This window comes from Bombina bombina, chromosome 3 (assembly GCF_027579735.1).
Source record: "Bombina bombina isolate aBomBom1 chromosome 3, aBomBom1.pri, whole genome shotgun sequence".
Lineage (NCBI taxonomy): Eukaryota > Metazoa > Chordata > Amphibia > Anura > Bombinatoridae > Bombina > Bombina bombina.
In genome coordinates, this window is record NC_069501.1 from 809,455,735 (window position 1) to 809,481,893 (window position 26,159).

At 40.0% G+C, this 26,159-nt stretch overlaps 1 protein-coding gene across 3 annotated transcripts in view; it reads right to left on the reverse strand.

Annotated features, from left to right (window-relative positions):
* The window catches only part of PPP2R3B (protein phosphatase 2 regulatory subunit B''beta), a 470,846-nt gene that overhangs the window by 219,381 nt on the left and 225,306 nt on the right, over positions 1–26,159 (reverse strand). For all 3 annotated transcript variants that reach the window (XR_008401420.1, XM_053707748.1, XM_053707749.1), the window contains one exon: positions 3,377–3,480. Coding sequence is in view for 2 of the 3 variants with exons in the window: in XM_053707748.1 (XP_053563723.1) it covers positions 3,377–3,480 (104 nt within the window). In the remaining variant the exon portion in view is untranslated. The remainder of the gene's footprint in view (positions 1–3,376; positions 3,481–26,159) is intronic.

The following is a 26,159-nucleotide window of genomic DNA, read 5'->3' on the forward strand; positions in this document are numbered from 1 at the left end:
ATGTAAAGACTGAGCTAGTACCAAGATATCGTCCAAATAAGGAAGCACCGCAATACCCTGTTCTCTGATTACAGATAATAGGGCACCCAGAACCTTTGAAAAGATTATTGGAGCTGTTGCTAGGCCAAATGGAAGAGCAACAAATTGGTAATGCTTGTCTAGAAAAGAGAATCTCAGAAACTGAAAGTGTTCTGGATGAATCGGAATATGAAGGTATGCATCCTGCAAGTCTATTGTGGACATATAAATGTCCTCGCTGAACAAAAGGCAGAATAGTCCTTATAGTCACCATCTTGAAAGTTGGTACTCTTACATAACGATTCAAAATTTTTAGATCCAGAACTGGTCTGAATAAATTTTCTTTCTTTGGTACAATGAATAGGTTTGAATAAAACCCCAAACCTTGTTCCTGAGGTGGAACTGGCATGATTACCCCTGAAGACTCCAGGTCTGAAACACACTTCAGAAAAGCCTGAGCTTTTACTGGATTTACAGGGATGCGTGAGAGAAAAAAATCTTCTCACAGGAGGTCTTATTTTGAATCCTATTCGATACCCTTGAGAGAGAATGCTCTGAATCCAATGATTTTGGACAGATTTTATCCAAAAATCATTGAAAAACCTTATTCTGCCCCCTACCAGCTGAGCTGGCATGAGGGCCGCACCTTCATGTGGATTTAGGGGCTGACTTTGGTTTCCTAAATGGCTTGGATTTATTCCAATTTGAGGAAGGCTTCCAATTGGAAGCAGATTCCTTGGGGGAAGGATTGAGTTTTTGTTCCTTATTCTGACGAAAGGAACGAAAACGATTAGAAGCCTTAGATTTACCCTTAGGTTTTTTATCCTGAGGCAAAAAAAACTCCTTTTCCCCCAGTGATAGTTGAAATAATAGAATCCAACTAAGAACCAAATAAATTATTATCTTGGAAAGAAAGATAGTAATCTAGATTTAGATGTCATATCAGCATTCCAGGATTGAAGTCACAAAGCTCTTCTAGCTAAAACAGCTAAAGAGATGGATCTAACATCAATTTTGATAATATCAAAAATGGCATCACAAATAAAATTATTAGCATGTTGCAGTAAGCGAACGACGCTAGATATGTCAGAATCCAATTTGTGTTGCGCTAAATTCTCCAACCAGAAAGTTGATGCAGCCGCAACATCAGCCAAAGAAATAGCAGGTCTGAGAAGATGACCTGAATATAAATAGGCCTTCCTTAGATAAGATTCAAGCTTCCTATCTAAAGGATCCTTAAAGGAAGTGCTATCTTCCATAGGAAGAGTGGTATGTTTAGCAAGAGTAGAAATAGCCCCATCAACTTTGGGGATTTTTTCCCAAAACTCTATAGATTTTGCTGGTAAAGGATACAATTTTTTAAACCTTGAAGAAGGAATAAAAGAAGTACCTGGCTTATTTCATTAGCTAGAAATCATATCAGAAATAGCCTCAGGAATGGGAAAAACCCCTGGGGAAACCACAGGAGGTTTAAAAACAGCATTTAAATGTTTATTAGACTGAACGTCAATAGGACTGGTTACCTCAATATCCAAAGTAATTAACACTTCTTTTAATAAAGAACGCATATACTCTATTTTAAATAAATAAGTAGATTTGTCAGTGTCAATGTCTGAGAAAGGATCTTCTGTTTCAGATAGATCCTCATCAGAAAAGGATGAATTATGTTGTTTGTCATTTGAAATTTCATCAGCTAAATGAGAAGTTTTAAAAGACCTTTTTACGCTTATTAGAAGGTGGAAATGCAGACAAAGCCTTCATAATAGAATCAGAAACAAATTCTTTAAAATTTACAGGTATATCATGCACATTAGAAGTTGAAGGAACTGCAACTGGCAATGTACTATTACTTATGGAAACACTATCTGCATGTAAAAGTTTATCATGACAACTATTACAAATGACATTCGGTGGAATAATTTCTACAATTTTACAACAAATGCACTTAGCTTTGGTAGAACCGATGTCAGGCAGCAATGTTCCAGGAGAAACTTCTGAGACAGGATCAGAATGGGACATCTTGCAAAATGTAAAAGAAAAAACAACATATAAAGCAAAATTATCTATTTCCTTATATGACAGTTTCAGGAATGGGAAAAAATGCAATAGCATAGGCCTCTGAAAGCTAAAAGCAAGAGGCAAACAAACAAGGGGTATTGAAATAATGAAAAAAAATTGGCGCCAAGTATGACGCACAACGTAACAAACTCTTTTTTCGCGCCAAAAATGACCGGAAATGACACACTTGCGTCACTAACGACGCCGCCGTGTGAAAGGTCTCGGCGTCACGTATGACGCCGGAAATGACGAAGTTGCGTCATAAACGTACTTTTTCACGCCAAACATTTTTTTGCACTAAGAATGACTCAATAAAGTTTAGCATTTGACGCACCCGCTGGCCTAATACCCGCAATTGCAAGAAGTAGTCAATTGAAAAAAGACTAAACCCCAGGTAAGAAATAAATTTCTTAAAAATGTTTACATTCCCAAAAAGGAAACTGACTGTCTGCAGAAGGAAATACATGAACCTGACTCATGGCAAATATAAGTACAATACATATATTTAGAACTTTATATAAATGCATAAAGTGCCAAACCATAGCTGAGAGTGTCTTAAGTAATGAAAACATACTTACCAAAAGACACCCATCCACATATAGCAGATAGCCAAACCAGTACTAAAACTGTTATTAGTAGAGGTAATGGTAAATTGAGAGTATATCGTCGATCTGAAAAGGGAGGTAGGAGATGAATCTCTACGACCGATAACCGAGAACGTATGAAATAGACCCCCGTTAGGGAAATCATCGTATTCAATAGGTGATACTCCCTTCACGTCCCTCTGACATTCGCTGTACTCTGAGAGGAATCGGGCTTCAACAATGCTGAGAAGCGCATATCAACGTAGAAATCTTAGCACAAACTTACTTCACCACCTCCATAGGAGGCCAAGTTTGTAAAACTGAATTGTGGGTGTGGTGAGGGGTGTATTTATAGGCATTTTGAGGTTTGGGAAACTTTGCCCCTCCTGGTAGGATTGTATATCCCATATGTCACTAGCTCATGAACTCTTGCCAATTACATGAAAGAAAGACTGTCTTTATCATGTATTTGTGATTTTGCAAATTAATGTATTTACTGGTCCTTTAATATTTCAAACCAAATGGTTTAATTTTTAGATTACTTTTACAGTTCTACAAGAAAACAACAGTTATTTACCAATAGAAATACATGAACTATCTAATTTAGGGCCAGATTACAAGTTGAGCAAATACATACACACACTTTTACCAACATGGGCATGCAAATATTTGATTTTGTGAAAAAAAAAAAAAAAATTTGATGAAAAATAACTTACTTTCTCCACATAGCAACAAATTTATGGACAGACACATATCCGGTCCTGTCGCCGCCTGCTGCAAAGAATAAAGGTGCTTTCCAGTAATGAGGACAATCGCAAGCCTGAGAAGGGAAAAAAAAAAAAACATTTTTAAATATACTTTTGTTAAGTCCCAAGCAGGAAATAAAGCGTGAGTAGCAGTACTTTTTTGGAACAGTTGGTCTTGCCTGGTTCTTTCATGGATTTCAGTGACAGAGGTTTAGGCCCTGATTTCAGGACTGAGAAAGGGAGACACCCCCCCCATATGTCATGTGGAACGAAGTACTAGAGCTCTGCTACAGTGTACTAACAGATGTATGTATTGGGTACTTGTAAAGCTCGGCTAATCACCCATAAGGGTCTCAAGGTGCTGCTCATTTTATCGACCACTGAAGGATGAAAGGCTGAGTAGACCTTGCCAGGGATCGAACCTGCAACCCTTGGGTTGCTACAGAGCTCAGCCACAGTGCCTTAGCATGCTGAGCTATCTGTTTTTCCAAGTTGAAAGTAAACGCAAAGTGACAAACTTGCATGTATATACACAAGACATGGAAGGGGACTGCACTCAGACTGGACTGGGTACATATCCCATGAACCTGCAACATGCACAGCCCTGGGTGCTCAATAGCACTCTCAGGCAGCTGCACTGACCCCAGTGTCCCAGGCAGTTAACTCCAGACAGGTCTGGGTGCAAAGCCCATAGGGAAAATTACAAAAATTAATACAGCACACATAGGAAGCCCAGCACTCACTTGCTAGCTCTCAACTAAGATTAAAAGCAAAAATGGAAGCGTTGGTTACCAGAACTGGACAAATGGGACAAGTCTGGGTGCAAGGTCCATAGGTGTTCATTTTTGCTTTTAATCTTAGTTGAGAATATATATGCTTATGCTTACCTGATAAATTTCTCTTTCTTTCCGGACATGGAGTCCACAACATCATTCCAATTACTAGTGGGATATTCAACTTCTGGCCAGCAGGAGGCGGCAAAGAGCGCCCCAGCAAAAGCTGTTAAGTAACGTCCCTTACCCATAACCCCCAGTCATTCAGCTGAAGGAAAATGGAAAAAGAAAAAACAAGGGTGAAAAAGGTACCTGAGGTTTATACCAAAAAACTGCCGAATTATAATTAAAAAGAGTGCGAGGTCGTGGACTCCATGTCCAGAAAGAAAGAAATGTATCAGGTAAGCATAATATTTGTTTTCTTTTCTATGACAAAGAGTCCACAATGTCATTCCAATTACTAGTGGGAACTAATACCCAAGCTAAAGGACACGGAATGAACAGGGAGGGAGAAAAAGGCAGGAGGACCTAAACGGAAGGCACCACCGTTGAAGAACCTTTCTCCCAAAAGAAGCCTCAGGCGAGGCAAAAGTATAAAACTTAAAGAATTTGTAAAAAGTATGCAATAGACTTCCGGTAGGAGGGCGGAGAGAGCAGACGCACAGAACAGAGCTCCGCAGTTTCCAGCTATACAACTGGGAAAAAAACCCTGCACACTGCCCCAGAAAAAGCCAGCACCCTTGGCAGAGACACCCCTAACTGCCCGGACGCAAGCCGGCAGGGATTCTAACAGCGGAATCCCCTACCGGAGAAGTAGCAAGCCACCGAAGTGATTGTGAGTAGCGGCTGTGGCCGCGAGGGCCATAAACAGACAGGGGGAATTAATAAGTGCTCCACGCAACACAAGGAGCCAAGGATTAGAACCGTATAATACGGAATAAAAGACTCAGACCCTCACAAGCGAAGGGTGGGACACAGAGTTGGGAACTTAAGCAACGGCGGGAACGCCGCCATCTTGCCCCCACTGCCGCGCTTGTTTAAAAGATAACCGCAAGTAGCGGGCAACATCCCAGCACTGCCCCCATTACTGCCAGTTAAACCTAGAAGAACTAGGAGCCAGTAACAAACTCCATAGTTAAAAAATAACGCCGCTGAGTATTAATTACTTTCCCTAACATAGCCCTCACAGATCCAGGGGCTAACTGAGTGGAAGGCACTGGGATCTGACACGCATACGCAGGCGAGATGATCACTTAATAATACATTACATAGCCCCAGTAAGGGACAAAGACATCTGCAACAACTAGTGTCGACAACAAGAGCAACATTACTTATACACAAGAGTACCGCTCCCTAGCCTCAGAGAAAACACTGTTTCCAAAACTTGATGTAACACAAAGTGTGTAGGGCTGCACAGGAGACAGGAGGAGGAGAAGTATGAACTTTAGATCATTGGACACTACTTTTTTCTAACAGATAATACAGGCTATCACACCAGGAGAGGCTAGAAGGCACAGACCTGTCCTTACCCTTCCCACCCAGCGCTTAACAAGCACAACAGTGAACCTGTGTTCAACCTTATTCTGAGGCCTTAAAAATTAACAGAGAAAATAGCAACCTGTGGTAAAGTAAGCAAAAAGGACCCACAGTACTGACGAAGCTGATTGATAAAATACTAAAGCTGCATGCAAAAATATTACAACTCCTATATAAAAACAACAGGGACAATGGCAGGCAGGCTTAAAAACGCAGAGAAAAAAAAGAATCACTTAGAGACACAGCAGACCACAATGGAGACGGAGGCCTTAACAAACTAACAATATAGATACACATCCAATTGTCACACAGATATCTGCACTGTTCCTACCCAAAATTGAACAGCTACAAACAGGGATGGACTCACTCACAACTGAGGTTAAGTCATTTAATGGCAGACTGACACAGGTGGAACAGAGGGTGGCAGAAGGAGAAACCCGCCATAGAGAAACGGAAACTAATATACGTGCATTACAACAACAGAATGACCGGTTGTGGGCAAAGGTTGATGACTTGGAGAACAGGTCGAGAAGAAACAACCTGAGAATTGTAGGAGTCCCCGAAACTGTCCTGGGATCAGAGCTAACAGAATTTGCAGAAAACATCCTCCCAAAGTTGCTGCGTATGCCACAGTCCTGCCTCCCGTGTGTAGTGGAGAGAGCACACAGAGTGGGAGACCCACGAAAACAAGGGGAAAATAGCCAGCAGTCACGCCAGGTAATGGTGAAGTACCTAAGTTTCAGAGCAAAAGTAGCGATCTTGCAGGCCTACAGGAAAGCTTCAGCTTTGAAATATGAAGGACAGAGAATATATTTATTTCAAGATTACTCAGCAACAGTTGCAGCCAAAAGAAAGGAGTTTAAGCCTTACTGCAAGCAACTCATGGAGCAAGGCAGAATGGCAGCCCTTTTGTATCCGGCGAGGCTGAGGCTCCACACAGCCAATGGACCTCTATTCTTTGAGTCTCCGAACCAGCTTAAACTACATCTGCAGAGAGAAGAAAGACGGAATCAACAACAGGACCACGACGATCAGCCAGATGACACTTGAAAACAGAGACACTGATTAAGGCCTCAGAAATCATAGAGTAAAGCCTCTTAAAAACTAAATGACATGACAACTTATATCCTTTACAAGTGGGGGGGGGGGGGGGGGGGAGAGAGCGGGAAGTGAAGTGAAAAAAACATAATTTATGAAAGAACTTACCTGATAAATTCATTTCTTTCATATTAGCAAGAGTCCATGAGCTAGTGACGTATGGGATATACATTCCTACCAGGAGGGGCAAAGTTTCCCAAACCTCAAAATGCCTATAAATACACCCCTCACCACACCCACAAATCAGTTTAACGAATAGCCAAGAAGTGGGGTGATAAGAAAAAAAGTGCAAAAGCATAAAAAATAAGGAATTGGAATAATTGTGCTTTATACAAAAAAATCATAACCACCACAAAAAGGGTGGGCCTCATGGACTCTTGCTAATATGAAAGAAATTAATTTATCAGGTAAGTTCTTACATAAATTATGTTTTCTTTCATGTAATTAGCAAGAGTCCATGAGCTAGTGACGTATGGGATAATGACTACCCAAGATGTGGATCTTTCCACGCAAGAGTCACTAGAGAGGGAGAAATAAAATAAAGACAGCCAATTCCGCTGAAAATAATCCACACCCAAAATAAAGTTTAAATTTTATAATAAAAAATGATAAGCAGAAGATTCAAACTGAAACAGCTGCCTGAAGTACTTTTCTACCAAAAACAGCTTCAGAAGAAGAAAACACATCAAAATGGTAGAATTTAGTAAAAGTATGCAAAGAAGACCAAGTTGCTGCTTTGCAAATCTGGTCAACCGAAGCTTCATTCCTAAACGCCCAGGAAGTAGAAACTGACCTAGTAGAATGAGCTGTAATCCTTTGAGGCGGAGTTTTACCCGACTCGACATAAGCATGATGAATTAAAGATTTCAACCAAGATGCCAAGGAAATGGCAGAAGCCTTCTGACCTTTCCTAGAACCAGAAAAGATAACAAATAGACTAGAAGTCTTTCGGAAATTCTTAGTAGCTTCAACATAATATTTCAAAGCTCTAACCACATCCAAAGAATGCAATGATTTCTCCTTAGAATTCTTAGGATTAGGACATAATGAAGGAACCACAATTTCTCTACTAACGTTGTTAGAATTCACAACCTTAGGTAAGAATTTAAAAGAAGTTCGCAACACCGCCTTATCCTGATGAAAAATCAGAAAAGGAGACTCACAAGAAAGAGCAGATAATTCAGAAACTCTTCTGGCAGAAGAGATGGCCAAAAGGAACAAAACTTTCCAAGAAAGTAATTTGATGTCCAATGAATGCATAGGTTCAAACGGAGGAGCTTGAAGAGCCCCCAGAACCAAATTCAAACTCCAAGGAGGAGAAATTGAATTAATGACAGGTTTTATACGAACCAAAGCTTGTACAAAACAATGAATATCAGGAAGAATAGCAATCTTTCTGTGAAAAAGAACAGAAAAAGAGCAGAGATTTGTCCTTTCAAGGAACTTGCAGACAAACCTTTATCCAAACCATCCTGAAGAAACTGTAAAATTCTCGGAATTCTAAAAGAATGCCAGGAAAAATGATGAGAAAGACACCAAGAAATAGAAGTCTTCCAGACTCTATAATATATCTCTCTAGATACAGATTTACGAGCCTGTAACATAGTATTAATCACAGAGTCAGAGAAACCTCTTTGACTAAGAATCAAGCGTTCAATCTCCATACCTTTAAATTTAAGGATTTGAGATCCTGATGGAAAAAAGGACCTTGCGACAGAAGGTCTGGTCTTAACGGAAGAGTCCACGGTTGGCAAGAGGCCATCCGGACAAGATCCGCATACCAAAACCTGTGAGGCCATGCTGGAGCCACCAGCAGAACAAACGAGCATTCCTTCAGAATCTTGGAGATTACTCTTGGAAGAAGAACTAGAGGCGGAAAGATATAGGCAGGATGATACTTCCAAGGAAGTGACAATGCATCCACTGCTTCCGCTTGAGGATCCCTGGATCTGGACAGATACCTGGGAAGTTTCTTGTTTAGATGAGAGGCCATCAGATCTATTTCTGGAAGTCCCCACATTTGAACAATCTGAAGAAATACCTCTGGGTGAAGAGACCATTCGCCCGGATGTAACGTTTGGCGACTGAGATAATCCGCTTCCCAATTGTCTATACCTGGGATATGAACCGCAGAAACTAGACAGGAGCTGGATTCCGCCCAAACAAGAATTCGAGATACTTCTTTCATAGCCAGAGGACTGTGAGTCCCTCCTTGATGATGGATGTATGCCACAGTAGTGACATTGTCTGTCTGAAAACAAATGAACGATTCTCTCTTTAGAAGAGGCCATGACTGAAGAGCTCTGAAAATTGCACGGAGTTCCAAAATATTGATCGGTAATCTCACCTCCTGAGATTCCCAAACCCCTTGTGCTGTCAGAGACCCCCAAACAGCTCCCCAACCTGTCAGACTTGCATCTGTTGAAATTATAGTCCAGGTCGGAAGAACAAAAGAAGCCCCCTGAACTAAACGATGGTGATCTGTCCACCACGTCAGAGAGTGTCGTACAATCGGTTTTAAAGATATTAATTGAGATATCTTTGTGTAATCCCTGCACCACTGGTTCAGCATACAGAGCTTAAGAGGTCGCATGTGAAAACGAGCAAAGGGGATCGCGTCCGATGCAGCAGTCATAAGACCTAGAATTTCCATGCATAAGGCTACCGAAGGGAATGATTGTGACTGAAGGTTTCGACAAGCTGATATCAATTTTAGACGTCTCTTGTCTGTCAAAGATAGAGTCATGGACACTGAATCTATCTGGAAACCTAAAAAGGTTACCCTTGTCTGAGGAATCCATGAACTTTTTGGTAAATTGATCCTCCAACGATGATCTTGAAGAAACAACACAAGTCGATTCGTATGAAATTCTGCTAAATGTGAAGACTGAGCAAGTACCAAGATATCGTCCAAATAAGGAAATACCACAATACCCTGTTCTCTGATTACAGACAGAAGGGCACCGAGAACCTTTGTAAAAATTCTTGGAGCTGTTGCTAGGCCAAACAGTAGAGCCACAAACTGGTAATGCTTGTCTAGGAAAGAGAATCTCAGAAACTGATAGTGATCTGGATGAATCGGAATATGCAGATATGCATCCTGTAAATCTATTGTAGACATATAATGCCCTTGCTGAACAAAAGGCAGGATAGTCCTTACAGTTACCATTTTGAATGTTGGTATCCTTACATAACGATTCAATATTTTTAGATCCAGAACTGGTCTGAAGGAATTCTCCTTCTTTGGTACAATGAAGAGATTTGAATAAAACCCCAGCCCCTGCTCCAGAACTGGAACTGGCATAATTACTCCAGCCAACTCTAGATCTGAAACACATTTCAGAAATGCTTGAGCCTTCGCTGGATTTACTGGGACACGGGAAAGAAAAAATCTCTTTGCAGGAGGCCTTATCTTGAAACCAATTCTGTACCCTTCTGAAACAATGTTCTGAATCCAAAGATTGTGAACGGAATTGATCCAAATTTCCTTGAAAAAACGTAATCTGCCCCCTACCAGCTGAGCTGGAATGAGGGCCGCACCTTCATGTGGACTTAGGAGCTGGCTTTGATTTTCTAAAAGGCTTGGATTTATTCCAAACTGGAGAAGGTTTCCAAACTGATACCGCTCCTGAGGATGAAGGATCAGGCTTTTGTTCCTTGTTGTGACGAAAGGAACAAAAACGATTATTAGACCTAAATTTACCTTTAGATTTTTTATCCTGTGGTAAAAAAGTTCCTTTCCCTCCAGTAACAGTTGAGATAATAGAATCCAACTGAGAACCAAATAATTTATTACCCTGGAAAGAAAGGGAAAGCAGAGTAGACTTAGAAGACATATCAGCATTCCAAGTTTTAAGCCATAAAGCTCTTCTAGCTAAAATAGCTAGAGACATATACCTGACATCAACTCTAATGATATCAAAGATGGCATCACAAACAAAATTATTAGCATGTTGAAGAAGAATAATAATGTTATGAGAATTATGATCTGTTACTTGTTGCGCTAAAGCTTCTAACCAAAAAGTTGAAGCTGCAGCAACATCCGCTAAAGATATAGCTGGTCTAAGAAGATTACCTGAACACAAGTAAGCTTTTCTTAGAAAGGATTCAATTTTCCTATCTAAAGGATCCTTAAAGGAAGTACCATCTGCCGTAGGAATAGTAGTACGCTTAGCAAGAGTAGAGACAGCCCCATCAACCTTAGGGATTTTGTCCCAAAACTCTAATCTGTCAGATGGCACAGGATATAATTGCTTAAAAAGTTTAGAAGGAGTAAATGAATTACCCAAATTATTCCATTCCATGGAAATTACTTCAGAAATAGCACCAGGAACAGGAAAAACTTCTGGAATAACTACAGGAGATTTAAAAACCTTATCTAAACGTTTAGATTTAGTATCAAGAGGACCAGAATCCTCAATTTCTAATGCAATTAACTTATTTAAGTAAAGAACGAATAAATTCCATTTTAAATAAATATGAAGATTTATCAGCATCAACCTCTGAGACAAAATCCTCTGAACCAGAAGAACTATTATCAGAATCAGAATGATGATGTTCATTTAAAAATTCATCTGAAAAATGAGAAGTTTTAAAAGTCTTTTTATGTTTACTAGAAAGAGGAATAACAGACATAGCCTTCTTAATGGATTTAGAAACAAAATCTCTTATATTATCAGGAACACTCTGAGTATTAGATGTTGACGGAACAGCAACAGGTAATGTAACTTTACTAAAGGAAATATTATCTGCATTAATAAGTTTGTCATGACATTCAATACAAACAACAGCTGGAGGAACAGCTACCAAAAGTTTACAGCAGATACACTTAGCTTTGGTAGCTCCAGCATCAGGCAGTGATTTTCCAGAAGTATCTTCTGACTCAGTTGCAACGTGGGACATCTTGCAATATGTAATAGAAAAAACAACATATAAAGCAAAATTGATCAAATTCCTTAAATGACAGTTTCAGGAATGGGAAAAAATGCCAGTGAACAAGCTTCTAGCAACCAGAAGCAATAAATAATGAGACTTAAATAATGTGGAGACAAAAATGACGCCCATATTTTTTTAGCGCCAAAAAAGCCGCCCACATTATTTTGCGCCAAAAATGACGCCACATCCGGAACGGCGACATTTTTGGCGCGAAAAACGTCAAAAATGACGCAACGTCCGGCGACACGTATGACGCCGGAAACAGAAAAATTTTCGCGCCAAGAATGACACAATAAAATGAAGCATTTTCAGCCCCCGCGAGCCTACCAGCCCACAGGGAAAATTCAAATTTTAAGGTAAGATAAAAATTGATATATTCAAATGCATTATCCCAAATATGAAACTGACTGTCTGAAATAAGGAAATGTTGAACATCCTGAGTCAAGGCAAATAAATGTTTGAATACATATATTTAGAACTTTATATAAAAGTGCCCAACCATAGCTTTAGAGTGTCACAGAAAATAAGACTTACTTACCCCAGGACACTCATCTACATGTTGTAGAAAGCCAACCAGTACTGAAACGAAAATCAGCAGAGGTAATGGTATATATAAATATATATATAAGAGTATATCGTCGATCTGAAAAGGGAGGTAAGAGATGAATCTCTACGACCGATAACAGAGAACCTATGAAATAGACCCCGTAGAATTAGATCATTGAATTCAAATAGGCAATACTCTTCTCACATCCCTCTGACATTCACTGCACGCTGAGAGGAAAACCGGGCTCCAACCTGCTGCGGAGCGCATATCAACGTAGAATCTAGCACAAACTTACTTCACCACCTCCATAGGAGGCAAAGTTTGTAAAACTGATTTGTGGGTGTGGTGAGGGGTGTATTTATAGGCATTTTGAGGTTTGGGAAACTTTGCCCCTCCTGGTAGGAATGTATATCCCATACGTCACTAGCTCATGGATTCTTGCTAATTACATGAAAGAAATTGTTACTGTTTATTGTTTGTTATATTGTTGAAATTTATTGCATGTATTTGTCTCTTTTAAACAAGTTCAAGAAGCGGTTTTAAAAGTTTAAAAGTTAATACTCACTAACCTGATTGCTTATTGTTTGTCATAGTGATAGATAGAATCCATCAGCTCTCAGGGCGCTCCCTCAGGGGGAAAATAGACAGATTTTGGACACTGCAGAAAACAGTAAGTAAGGCTCATTAACCTATACTGCAACACCTACACATAACACTCCACACTTCACAGTCTTGACAAATTGTGACACCCACACACAACAAGATACTCACTGTAGGACAATGAAAATCACCACCTGGAATGTGGGAGGGATAGCATCGCCTATTAAAAGAAAGGCGATTCTGAGACAGTCGAATACAAAAAAAAACGACATAGCCATACTAGAAGAAACACACCTTTCGCAAATAGAGCATCAAAAACTTAAGCAGGGATGGGTGGGAGAAGTACTCTTCACGCCCTATGAAAAGAAAAGAGCGAGAGGGATTGCAATGCTATTCCGAAAGGGACTGAACTATGACATCTCACAGGTGATCTCTGATGTTGAGGGTAGATATCTGATTATAAAACTAAAGATTGATACACTATCCCTGATACTTTGCGGTATATATGGCCCCCAGACACAGAAGAGAGAATTTCTAGTACACCTCCAAAGCAAACTCTTACAATTTCCAGACCTACCAATTATAGTGGGTGGAGATTACAATATAGCGCCACACACACCTGCGGACAGATTCCGTAACCCCACTAGCAACACAAAACCCAAACAGCCATGGACAGGATCTAGAAGAGAAACATTGATACTTAAAAACTTCAGAAATAGTTTAGGTCTTTTAGATGTATGGAGAGAAAGAAACCCTGAGGCTCGTGATTACACATGTGCACATCCATCAAAAACCACACTCTCCCGCATAGACTATTTCCTAGTCTCAAGTCAATTATGCTCTAGGGTAGGAGACATTATGATAGATCCCATAACCATCTCAGACCACTCACCAGTGACACTAGAGCTAATTACTGATGCCCCTCAGAGAAAGATGTGTGGGTGGAGATTCCCTACGCATCTGTACCACGACCTCAACTTGCGAAAACACTTGGTGGGAGAGTGGCTAGTTTACAAAGACCTTAACAAGCAACACATAAACGACATTTCATTGTTTTGGGAAACGGCAAAAGCGGTGCTAAGAGGGGGGATCACAACTTATGCAATTAGAATAAATAAAATTAGCAGAAAGAGAGGGGAACTACTTCTCCGCCAACTCCTAAATGCAAGGAATCAATACCTTAGACACCCGACAGATCAAAACAGATTAAAATACAAAGACATCAAGACCCTCAGAGACACTTATCTTATTCAGACAGCAGGCAGAACCCAAACTCGGATGCAGGCTAAATTCTATCGATATGGGAATCGCACAGGTAAATTACTAGCAAAGATCACCAAACTAACCAGGAAACCTAATACTATAACAGCCATACAGAAACAAGGAACAATACTAACAAAGAAAGAGGATATACATAAAACATTTGTAGACTACTATTCCAAACTGTATAGCCCCCAGAGGGTAGATGAGGAACTGAAACAAAACTTTTGGAAGGACTTAGCCCTCCCTCAAATAACTGAGGTGCAGTTACAGACCTTAAATAGCCCAGTGAACTCCCTGGAGATTATTGGAGCTATTGACGCTTTGCCCCTAGAGAAAACCCCCAGGCCAGACGGCCTACCGGGGGAGTTCTATAAAATGATCAGGGAGGAGGTGGCGGAGACACTCACCTTAATGTTCAATGCCATAATGAAAGGAAGGGCAGACCTATCAAACAGATTTACGGAAGCGAATGTGACAGTCATACCCAAACCAGACAGAGACCCACTACTGACATCCTCGTATAGACCAATTTCACTACTCAATTCAGACTACAAACTGTTTACCAAAATTTTAGCCAATAGACTGACGGGGATATTACCGGACCTGTTACACGAAGACCAGACAGGGTTTGTTAGGGGTAGATCCTCAGTTAAGAACATGAGAAAATTGCAGCTAGTCCTTTCACACTACTGGGGGGAAGAAAAGCAGGAGGGAGATCAGAGGGAAGGAGACGCTTGTATAGTATTGGTAGACGCTGAGAAAGCATTCGACAAGATACTATGGGACCACCTCTTCACAACTCTTGGGAAATTTGGGATCCAGGGCGACTTTATGACAGCCACTTACGCACTGTATAACGAACCCCGAGCAGCAATTCTAGTTAATGGCGAACCATCAAACTCTTTCCCGCTAATGAGAGGCACGAGACAGGGATGCCCACTCTCTCCGCTCCTTTTTGACCTGGCCCTTGAACCATTAGCAACCAAAATTAGGAAAAACACGGAAGGATTAACTATAGGCAAAGAAACCCTCCACATATCCCTTTTTCGCAGATGATATGATTCTATACACAAGAGACCCCAGGCGAAATATCCCTATTTTAATGCACACCATAACCGAGTTCGGTCAAATTTCAGGATATTGCATAAATAAAGATAAATCAGAGCTGTTGTGGCTACGGAATGAGTCGCCAGCAGAACCATTACAAGATAACTTTAAGATTGTAACTAACTCGTTTAAGTACCTAGGTATTATTCTCTCTAGAGACCCCAGACAGTGGTATGGACTTAACTTCCGACCACTAATCAAAGAACTAAGACGCACACTCCTAAATTGGACACCACTACCACTGACATTGTCGGGAAGAGTGGGGCTAATTAAAATGATCCTGTTTCCCAAACTGCTATATGCACTACAAATGCTACCCGAACTCATCCACAAACAAGACCTACAGGCACTAAACAGAGACATACTACACTTTTTATGGAAAGGGAAACGACATAGAATAGGACATAAAAAAATGACATGCACACCAGAGATGGGGGGACTAGCACTCCCAAATATAGAGTACTACAACTGGGCAGCTTTAGCTAAATATGTAATGGATTGGTTTTTGGACAGAAATGTTTTCACCAATAGTGCACTAGAGACAGAACTTATTGCTCCGTGGTCACTAAAAATGCTCCCACACATGACTCGCACACAACTAGAGGGAATAGTGGGGCACAATACTATCTTCCTCCAACCTGTAAGAGCATGGTGGAAAATCTGCAGGGCCTTTAAAATAACATGCAAGAATACTGTATACCTACCCCTACGAGGTAATCCAAATTTCCAGGCGGGCTTCACCACATCGCCTTTTAGACAATGGGAAACAAGGGGATTGACTACTATCAGACAAGTCCTGACGCCAGACCAAAAATCAGTCAAATCGTTTGCCGAATTACAATTAGAATTTAATCTACCTCACAAACACCACTTCGCATTCCTACAGACAAGACACTACGTTCAAAGCATTCTGGGGATGGGAGACATGCCGGACACCAACTGCGAAATACACAAGCTACTGACCCTGACAAGAGGAGGACTGACCTCAATCTCACATACATACAAAGCACTCCAAACGCTGACTAATAAAGCTACGAGGGATCAAATTCAACATAAATGGAGCATTTGGACTGAAAATCCAGTTACAGACCAAATCATTGAACAAAGTGTTTCAAAGGTGAGGAAGGCATCATTATCAAATGACATCCGGGAATCACATACAAAGCTACTAGATAATGCATACATAACACCAAAGATGTTCCACAAATGGAGTCCTGAGACTTCGGGACTTTGTCCAAAATGCGCGCACCCAAACCCCAACATACTCCATATGATTTGGCAATGCCCAAAACTCACGAGATTCTGGAACATGGCACACAAGTGGGCAATGAGAGTTACGGGAGGGAGTATAGACCTAAACATTCACGTAGTGATATTCCTCCACACACAGTCGGACACAAACATATGGCATTTACTCATAATGTCATACTGTTTGCCAGAAAGCTCATCTTCAAGAAGTGGATGGAGCCTGACCCACCAACACTAACACATATCAAACTAGAATTACAACAGCAAATTATTCGTGAACAAGTAGACACACAGGGTGACATCATAAAACGAACTAAACATTTTCTCAACAAATGGGAACCCTTGATTCACAGCTTAGACTTAACACATCAGAGACAAATTCTGTACCCACTCAAAAACTCAGAATTCGTTCTGGAAGCCCAGTTACGGGGCAAATGGAACATTTTCTAAACTTCCCAATTAACAAGGTAATAAACCAATGGAGAGACTAAGATGAGAGACAGGAACAGAACCCTGGGGGGGGGCGCCCTGGGTTACGTCAGGAGAGAGTAGGAAGCAGGGCTGGATGGGGAGGAGGGGAAATTAATCTGTTGATATATGAAACCCAACATCGAATGAGAGACTCACTCATAATAGAGCTGCAATGACTTGCTGATTGCAAAGAACTACAAAATACTAGAGACTCCTGGAGAACTTTTGATCTGACCCAATATGTTATGCAAGCTATACTGTTATCTGTTGACTTGCTAGATAGGGGAAACTAGTTATAATAAGTTAGATGAGGAGAGAGAGAGGATAAGTAATGTCTGGAGTAGCTATGTTAATAGATTATAGAAGAAAATACAGTGCTGTCTTTGGTAGAAATTTTTGTCATCATATTTTGCAAATTTTGTTGTGCATACCATTTGTTGCCTTATTCAGTGCTGGATATATAAAGAATTTAAAAAAAAAAGTATGCAATAAAGGACAATGTTGCCGCCTTCCAAATCTGTTCCACAGAAGCTTCATTTTTTTAAAGCCAAAGACGAGGAGACAGCCCTAGTGGAATGAGCCGTAATTCTCTCAGGGGGCTGCTGTCAAGCAGTCTCTTAACCAAATGAATAAAACTTCTAAACCAGAGAGACAGAGTAGTAGAAGTGGCCTTCTGACCCTTACGCTTTCCAGAGAAAACAACAAACAGGGCAGAAGATTGCAGAAAATCTTTAGTAGCTTGTAAGTAAAATTTTAGAATGCGCACAACATCCACGTTATGCAAGAGACGTTCCTTATGAGAAGGATTAGAACATTAATTTCCTGATTAATGTTTCGATCCAACACCACCTTTGGTAGAAAGCCCAATTTAGTACGAAGGACCGCCTTATCTGCATGAAAAATAACTGAAAGCTCAGAGACTCTGTGAGCGGAAGAAATAGCAAGGAGAAACAAAACTTTCCAAGATAACTTTATATCAACAACATGCATCGGCTCAAACAGAGCCTGCTGCAAAAACTTAAGAACTAGATTAAGGCTCCACGGAGCAGCAACTGAACAAAGGCTTGGACATCTGGTAAGTCCGCCAGACGTTTGTGCAAAAGAATAGATAAGGCAGAAATCTGACCCTTCAGAGTACTGACCGACAAACCCTTCTCTATCCTGTAGAAAAGACAAAATCCGGGGAATCACCCGGCTCAAGTAGAAACCCTTAGATTCACACCAAGAAAGATATTTACGCCACTGAGGTGATGTTGTCCGACTGGAATCTTATATACCGGATTAAATATTTGTTGAGACACTTTGGGAACCACAAATAGATTTGAATAGAATCCTAGATCATGTTCCTTTAGAGGAACTGGTACAATAACTCCCAGGGAGGATAGGTCCTTCACCCAATTTAAGAAGGCCTCCCTCTTTTCCGGATTTGAAGATAATATTGACAGGAGAAATCTGCCCCTTGGAGGGCACAACTTAAATCCTATTCTGTAACCCTGGGATACTATGTCCACAGCCCATGGATCTGGAATATCGCGTATCCAAGCCTGTCGAAAAAGAGAAAGCCTGCCCCCCACATGATCCAAACTCAGATCGGGGGCGGACCCTTCGTGCTGATTTAGAGTCAGCGGAAGGCGCTTTGTTTTCCCTTTTTCCAGGGCTGACTGGATTTCCAAGTGGACCTGGAATTTATCTGGTTTGGAAGAGGACGACTTCTGACCCTTAAAGTTGCGAAAGTAACGAAAATTAGAAGACTGACGACCTCTAGTTCTATTATTCTTGTCCTGAGGTAGGAAAGATCCCTATTCACCCATAATCTCTGAAATTATTTCCTCCAGACAAGGTCCAAACAGAGTCTTACCTTTATATGGTAAAGCCAAAAGATTGGTCTTAGAAAAAACGGTCGCACCAATAAGATGCTGCTCCCGCAACCGTGGCAATACTTGCTGCAGGTTGCCACTGTAATCCCTGATGGATGTACATCATCTTTAAGTAAGCCTCTAGCTTCTAATATCCACTGGATCCTTAAAAGAGCAACTATCCTCTATAGAAATGGTAGTTCTAGCAAGAGTAGAAATAGCTCCTCCTACTTTAGGCACAGTGCGCCATGAGTCACGAATAGATTCAGTGACAGGAAACATCTTTTTAAAAACAGGGGAAAGGGAAAAAAGGAACCCCTGGCTTATCCCATTCCTGAGCTATATTTTCCGACATCTTCCTTGGAACAGGAAAAAAACTCCTCAGAAGATGGAAAAATCAAACTCTATCCAGTTTAGAAGACTTTGTGGGGTTGACAGCAACCAAAGGTTCAGAGTCGTCCAAATTAGCTAAAACCTCCTTTTGTAGTAACTGGAGGAGTTCAAGCCTAAATCTAAAATTAACCCCTGAAGATTCTGAAGATTTTAAGTGTCAGAATATGAGATCTCACCTTCAGAAGCTACTGAAGTATCATCATCAGACATTTGAGAAAGGTTGACCAACACAGAATTAGAAGAGTCAGAAACCTTACTAGCAGACAAATTCTTAGATTTCCTCTTATGCTTACCCGGATTAAGGAAAGCAGACAAAGCCGCAGAAACTGCAGAAGTTATCTGAGCTGCAAAATACCCTGGTAAATAAACATCCCCAGGAGGATGAGAAGAAACAGAAGGCAAATAATGAGAAACCGTTAAAGGTTGGGATGTTTGAGGAGAAAGCAGAGGCATATTAAGCACAACAGTATCCTGAGAGACACTTGGCTCAGAAGGGAGTAACTTGTCTTTAAATTTTAAAGTCTTGGCTAAACATGAGAAATACAGTCTACCCATAGCCCGGACGAATGCGAGTCTCAGAACCAGCGGGTGCAGCAGTCAAATATTCCCCATCTGCGGGAGAGTGAGTCGCCAGTGGAACACATGATCAGGCCCGAGCGCAGGTCACAAGGAGCTGCTGCGGATTTGCAGTCACCTACCGTAGAAGCTGACACCGGGTATGATTCTCCTACTCCGCGATCTGTGCTTAGGGAGCAGGTAAGTAACGAGGGATGGCTGAAGGAGAGTATCTCTAGAGTAGAAGCCGACAAGGATCTAGAGAGAGACTTCAGCATGAGATCTAGATTGACCCTAGGAAGACTGCTAGTCACGCTATTTAATTGTGGTATCGCAGCAGTGGAGATCAGTTTGACATCTGGTTCGGCCCTGAAACGGATAAGGGATAGCCACCTAGATGATTGCAAAAGCCATGAGATGGGACTTTAGATGACGGAAACTTTCTCCCCTGGAATGGCGAGGGATTTCAGACTGCAGAGACTCTCTAACACAGAAATTGACCCTTCCCTTGGAAATAGCTCTAGAATGAGCCGGACTGAGGCCACAATCTTAGAGATTTGTATAACAGTCTCTCCAGAGTGTCCTATGTATGCGGTATGGACAGTACTAAAAGCTGGGGTGGGATAAGTTCCCTGATTAAAGGCAAAGTCTTACAGCTATGGCCCACACAAAGTATTGCAGACTGGACCCCAGCTGGACAGAGATGTTCTTACTAAAGTATTTTTTTACAGTCTTTGTCTCCTTCGTTACCAACCTTAACATTATATTTAGCTTTTTTGAATAATAGTTTACATATAAAGTTGTTAAAGCTCTATTTGTCTGTAGATCACAATATATTTATAAGCTTGCATTGGCTCTATTATATGTGTAAGGTTTAATGTAGCTATATATGGTTAAACAGTTGGGGACTCCTGTTATAGTAGCTCTCTTGTATGTCCCACTTCACCCCTTCCTAGCAGTTCCCACGTTACCCTCACTAGTATGCTATATCCATGTAGCTTGTTACAAAAGCCCACTCTGATTGTTTAAATTCTGAGTAATTTTTGGGCTTTATTAAAGTACCCATTGCTTATTCACATAGGTTCACATTCCTTGTCATGGAACATATGATTCCACATGGTCCTTTTTAGTTATAAGTTACGCCTATTATGGGCAATAAGGTACAGCCATTAGAAGCGAAGTATATATGCTACACTACAAAACAGGTCATTATTATTATAAAATCCTATATGATTGTGTTCCGCCTGCACATAATCCGCCATATGTTTTGTAACTTTTTAGCCATCTGCTGGCATATGTTTGTCTTTTTTTTATATATACATTTTCAGTAGAATATATGATGTACACTACTTACACCCATTTACTTGTAATAAACGTCTAGAATTAGGCGTTAGTTAACTCCAAAGCTCAACCAGCTTGCACAGTTAATATTGTTGTTATGGATAGGCACCCTTGCAGTTAATATTATATATTATTGTATGTTAGTGCTTACTAACCTTGCTCTATGTACATCTCTCTAAGAATATAAGGTATATATTTTGTATATTCACTCGTGTTAACTAGGGCACTAGAATGTAGCGCAAGTTACCTTTAAAGTTTCAAGGACCTGGAAAGTGTATGCACAGTGGACCTTAACCTATAACCTTAATTTTGGATCATACATCATCATACATAATCATCAGCCGCTTACTTTCTCCTCACGGATCATATTATTTGGCTTCCTTAACTTAGAGAGCTCCGCCCCCCCCCCACCCTCTAACTTTTTTTTGAGCGACTCTTGCCCGCTGTATCCCACCATCTAACACCCCTTTTCCTACCACAGCTCATACTATACACATTTTAAACCCCTTGTAGAATCCTTTACTCATCACTTTCCACTAATAAGTAATCTTCCAGGTCACTGCTAATTTCTATAAGTGTTCCTTTATATCTGATATTTATCATTTTTGAGCTGTGGTTACTATACTGTTATTCAAATCATAAAAAATGAGGCTCTTATTACATAGACTCAGATTTATATTAGACCATATTTCTTTGCGTTAACCCTAGCATTGACCCATAGGACTTACTCCGCCATTTGGTTATGTTATCCAATTTTAGACATTGGATCACTTATATGATGTCCAGCTATAATTCTTACTGTGTTATGTTAATGGATGCACAACCTTTTTTGTTGGTCTGAAAGTAACAAGTCTTGTAGATATTGGAGTCTTATTATGTTATGTATGTTTCAGAAACCTCAATAAAAAAAATTTGGGGAAAAAAATATTAACACAAAAACGTTACTGTCACTTTAAATCCTCCTATTTCTGTGTCAGAAATAAACCAAGTATCACGTTAACCTTGCTGGTAATAGACATTGCTATGTACATTAAAGCAACCCTGGCTTGTGCACACAATCCCTATGAAAATTGCAAGGAACCGCAGAGCACCGCATGTGGGCCAGAAAAAAAAAATCTTTATTTTATGTGTACACTTGTTCCATTTTAAGTACAAAGCTGCATTATACAGTAAACAGCTGAAATGTATCAAATAAAAGGAACCCCACAAAAAAACGGTACTGTCTCTTTAAACTCAAAAAGAACGTTATTTTTGTGCACCTTCGTTCCATTCAAAGTCATAATGGATGAATTAACATCTGAAATATTTATCAAATAAAACGCTACTGTCTCTTTAAATGTATAGAGATACCTCACATTTGTACTATTAACAGTAGATAGGTAAACAGATAAAATAGGGCCTCCTACATCACAAGATGTTTAACTAGAAACCGGGTGGTACTGTGCCTTTAAATAGAAAACAAAACAGTGCTTTACTGTACAATATGACTAAGATCAGCCTGAGTTAAAAGTGCTTAGGCTATCTGGATTAGGGCAGCAGATATGTATAGGAGGCGCAGTGAGAATTATGTCCCACCAGTTCCTATTGCTTTAAAGCCACCAAATGCTCTACTGTAGAGACTGATCAGGTCTAGGCTACACCCTAGAACAAAGTAGCACTCACTGGTACTACTTTTAAAAATAATAAACTCTTGATTGAAGAATCTAATCTAACACCTCACTTTACCTCTTCCTATCACTAACACAGAGAATGACTGGACTGGGAGGGAAGGGAGGAGCTATATATACAGCTCTGCTGTGGTGCTCTTTGCCTCATCCTGCTGACCAGGAGGTGTAATCCCACAAGTACGGATGAAATCCGTGGACTCATCGTGTCTTTAAAAAGAAAAATATCACCAACTATATTAACAGTAGCTTAAAGAACAGGCTTTATATAGGTTTCTCATATTTCATTAATGTATATTTTCGTTTAAAGTGAATGTCAATTTTCAGCAATGAGTGCACAGTTTTTAAAAATACTTTTAAAAACCGGGGCACTTTCATTGATGAAAATTTACATTGCACCGGATTTGTAGAAATACTTACCTTTTACTTCTGCAAAGCCGGATCGCCGATCCCAGCCTCAGTTCCTCTGTATTGACGTCAGAAATGACAAAACCGGCTTCCTCCAATCATGGCTTGCACCCCAAAGCGTCCATCTCGTGATGCCCGGCTGTGATTGGAAGAAGCTAGTTTCGTCATTGCTGTGGTTGTACAGCAGGAAGAAGAAGGCGGGGGATCATCGATCAGACTGTGCAGAAGTAAAAGTTAAGTATTTCTACAAATCCGTTGCAATGTAAACTTTCATCAATGAAAGTGCCCCTGTTTTTAAAAGTATTTTTAAAAACCAGGCACTCATTGCTGAAAATTGACATTCACTTTAAGAACAGCAAAATGACTTGATTTATTTAAAGCCCAGCTCTGTCTTTCATACTATGAAAAGCAAAATGAACCTAGCAAAAAAAAAAAAAAAAACAAAAAAAAAAAAAAAAAACCCAAAGAAAAGAAAAAAAAGTACAAATAAATAAATTTGAATTCTGTGCCCAAATATTATTGGAATACAATCCACGTTTCATTGCAAATCACAATAGAGCATATAAGGATAACAAAGAAATGAATGGTGTTGAAACACACATCCACAAAAACTGCCTGCTGCCCATATATAGCCTTTTTGGAATAACATTTGCAAATACAATATCATGACAGAAGACAGGCCAGGGCAAGTACTGAGAAACCCACTAATTAATCAACAAAGCTGTGTCTGCCTTCACATTACACTGGGAGTATGTCCCACTAGGGAATTCTGGCACTCACTGTGCAATTTAACCATTAAACAATGTTCATGGAAACAAAACAAATGGTTGTCTTTCCTTGTCCTGCATAATGAGTGTACAACAAGGGATTGATTCAGTCCTAACAGGAATAAATCATCAGTTTATTTAGAGGTCATGTTATTGATATGCACTGATCGTAAAAGTTTGAAACAAACCCAGAAAGCTGCACATTTATTGGGTGTGTTCCCTTATTTAGTAGGCTAATGTGCTAATAAATACATTAACTTTTATTAGCCAATTAGCAATGCATGTGAGATATATATCTATATTTTATTATTATTATTATTATTATTTAATTTGCATATATTGCCAATTGGCTTATAAAAGTTAATCTATTTACTAGCACATTCATCCACTAAATAAGAGAAATATTCTTATCAAAACTCTTGCTGTAAAGCCCGGGTTGATACCACTATGTCACTGTTGAGAAAGTTTGCGTAGAAGCAAATGTAACGCATGAAGAGAAGAATTTGGAGTGGTCTGACAGCAGCAGTCGTAGAGTGTCGTGCACGTGCTTATCCATAAGAGATCGGAATGGACATTTGTAGTGGAGTATTGCTCCTCGACTGAAGTCTGCTGGGAGATTTTACGAGATACACTTCTATTTTCTTGTGTTTTTAACCGCGCGATTCCATTGCAACTTTCCTTGGAACACGACTGCATCCCAGAACTGAGAGTCAAGATTATGAATTCAGAACAATAGGACATTGTATCTTTTCAGATTGAAATTTTGTATTCCTGCATTGAAACACTGAACTATTCTGGAAGATTGGAAACATTTGAATCCTATACCAAGATCCATTTTCTCTCACTGTAAAATATTTCTGCTGGATTTTAGTACATTCTGTTTTAAAGGGACAGTCTACACCAGAAGTTTTATTGTTTTAAAAGAGACAATCCCTTTATTACCCATTCCCCAGTTTTGCATAACCAACACAGCTATATTAATATATTTTTTAACGCTACGATTACCTTGTATCTAAGCATTTTCTGACAGCCCCCTGATCACATGACAACATTTTACTCATTATCTATTGACTTGCATTTTAGCCAATTAGTGCAGTGTCTGCCACAAGCCACAGGCGTGATCACAATGTTATCTAAATGACTCACATGAACTAGCACTCCCCTGTTGTGAAAAGCTAATGGCTTAGAAACAGGCAGACATTTAGAGGTTTACATGTTAAAGTATATTAATATAACAATGTTGTTGGTGGAAGCTGGGGGATGGGTAGTAAAGGCATTATCTATCTTTTAAAACCATAACAATTTTAGTGTTGACTGTCTCTTTAAGGAAAACAGGGTTTTACGCATTATTCCCAATATTAATATTACCATCTTTTAGGACTAGTATTTTGGGTGTTTTAAGTATTATATTGTATTGTCCTTACACTGTCTGGGTTGATTCTCTTCAGATTCCAGTATATTAATATATGCAATAGGGGCTTATTTTCAGCGCTACTATATTTGTGTTAAAGGGACATTAAACACAAATTTTTTTTGTGATTCAGATAGAGCATGCAATTTTAAGCAACTTTCTAATTTACTACCATTATCAATTTTTCTTCGTTCACTTGCTATCTTTATTTGAAAAAAGACAATATATGCTTACCTGATAAATTTGTTTCTTTTTAGACACGATGAGTCCACGGATTTCATCCTTACTTGTGGGATATTCACCTCCTGGTCAGCAGGAGGAGGCAAAGAGCACCACAGCAGAGCTGCTATATATAGCTCCTCCCTTCCCTTCCACTAAAGTCATTCGACCGAAGTTAGGAAGAGAAAGGAAAAGCCAAGGTGCAGAGGTGTCTGAAGTTAACAAAAATAAATAACCTGTCTCAGAGAACAGGGCGGGCCGTGGACTCATCGTGTCTAAAAAGAAACATTTATCAGGTATGCATAAATTTTCTTTTCTTTGTAAAGACACGAGTCCACGGATTTCATCCTTACTTGTGGGATACAATACCAAAGCTAGAGTACACGGATGATAAGGGAGGGACAAGACAGGGAACCTAAACGGAAGTCACCACTGCTTGAAGAACCTTTCTCCCAAAAACAGCCTCAGCCGAGGCAAAAGTATCAAATTTGTAAAATTCAGAAAAAGTGTGAAGAGAGGACCAAGTTGCAGCCTTGCAAATCTGTTCTAACGAAGCTTCAA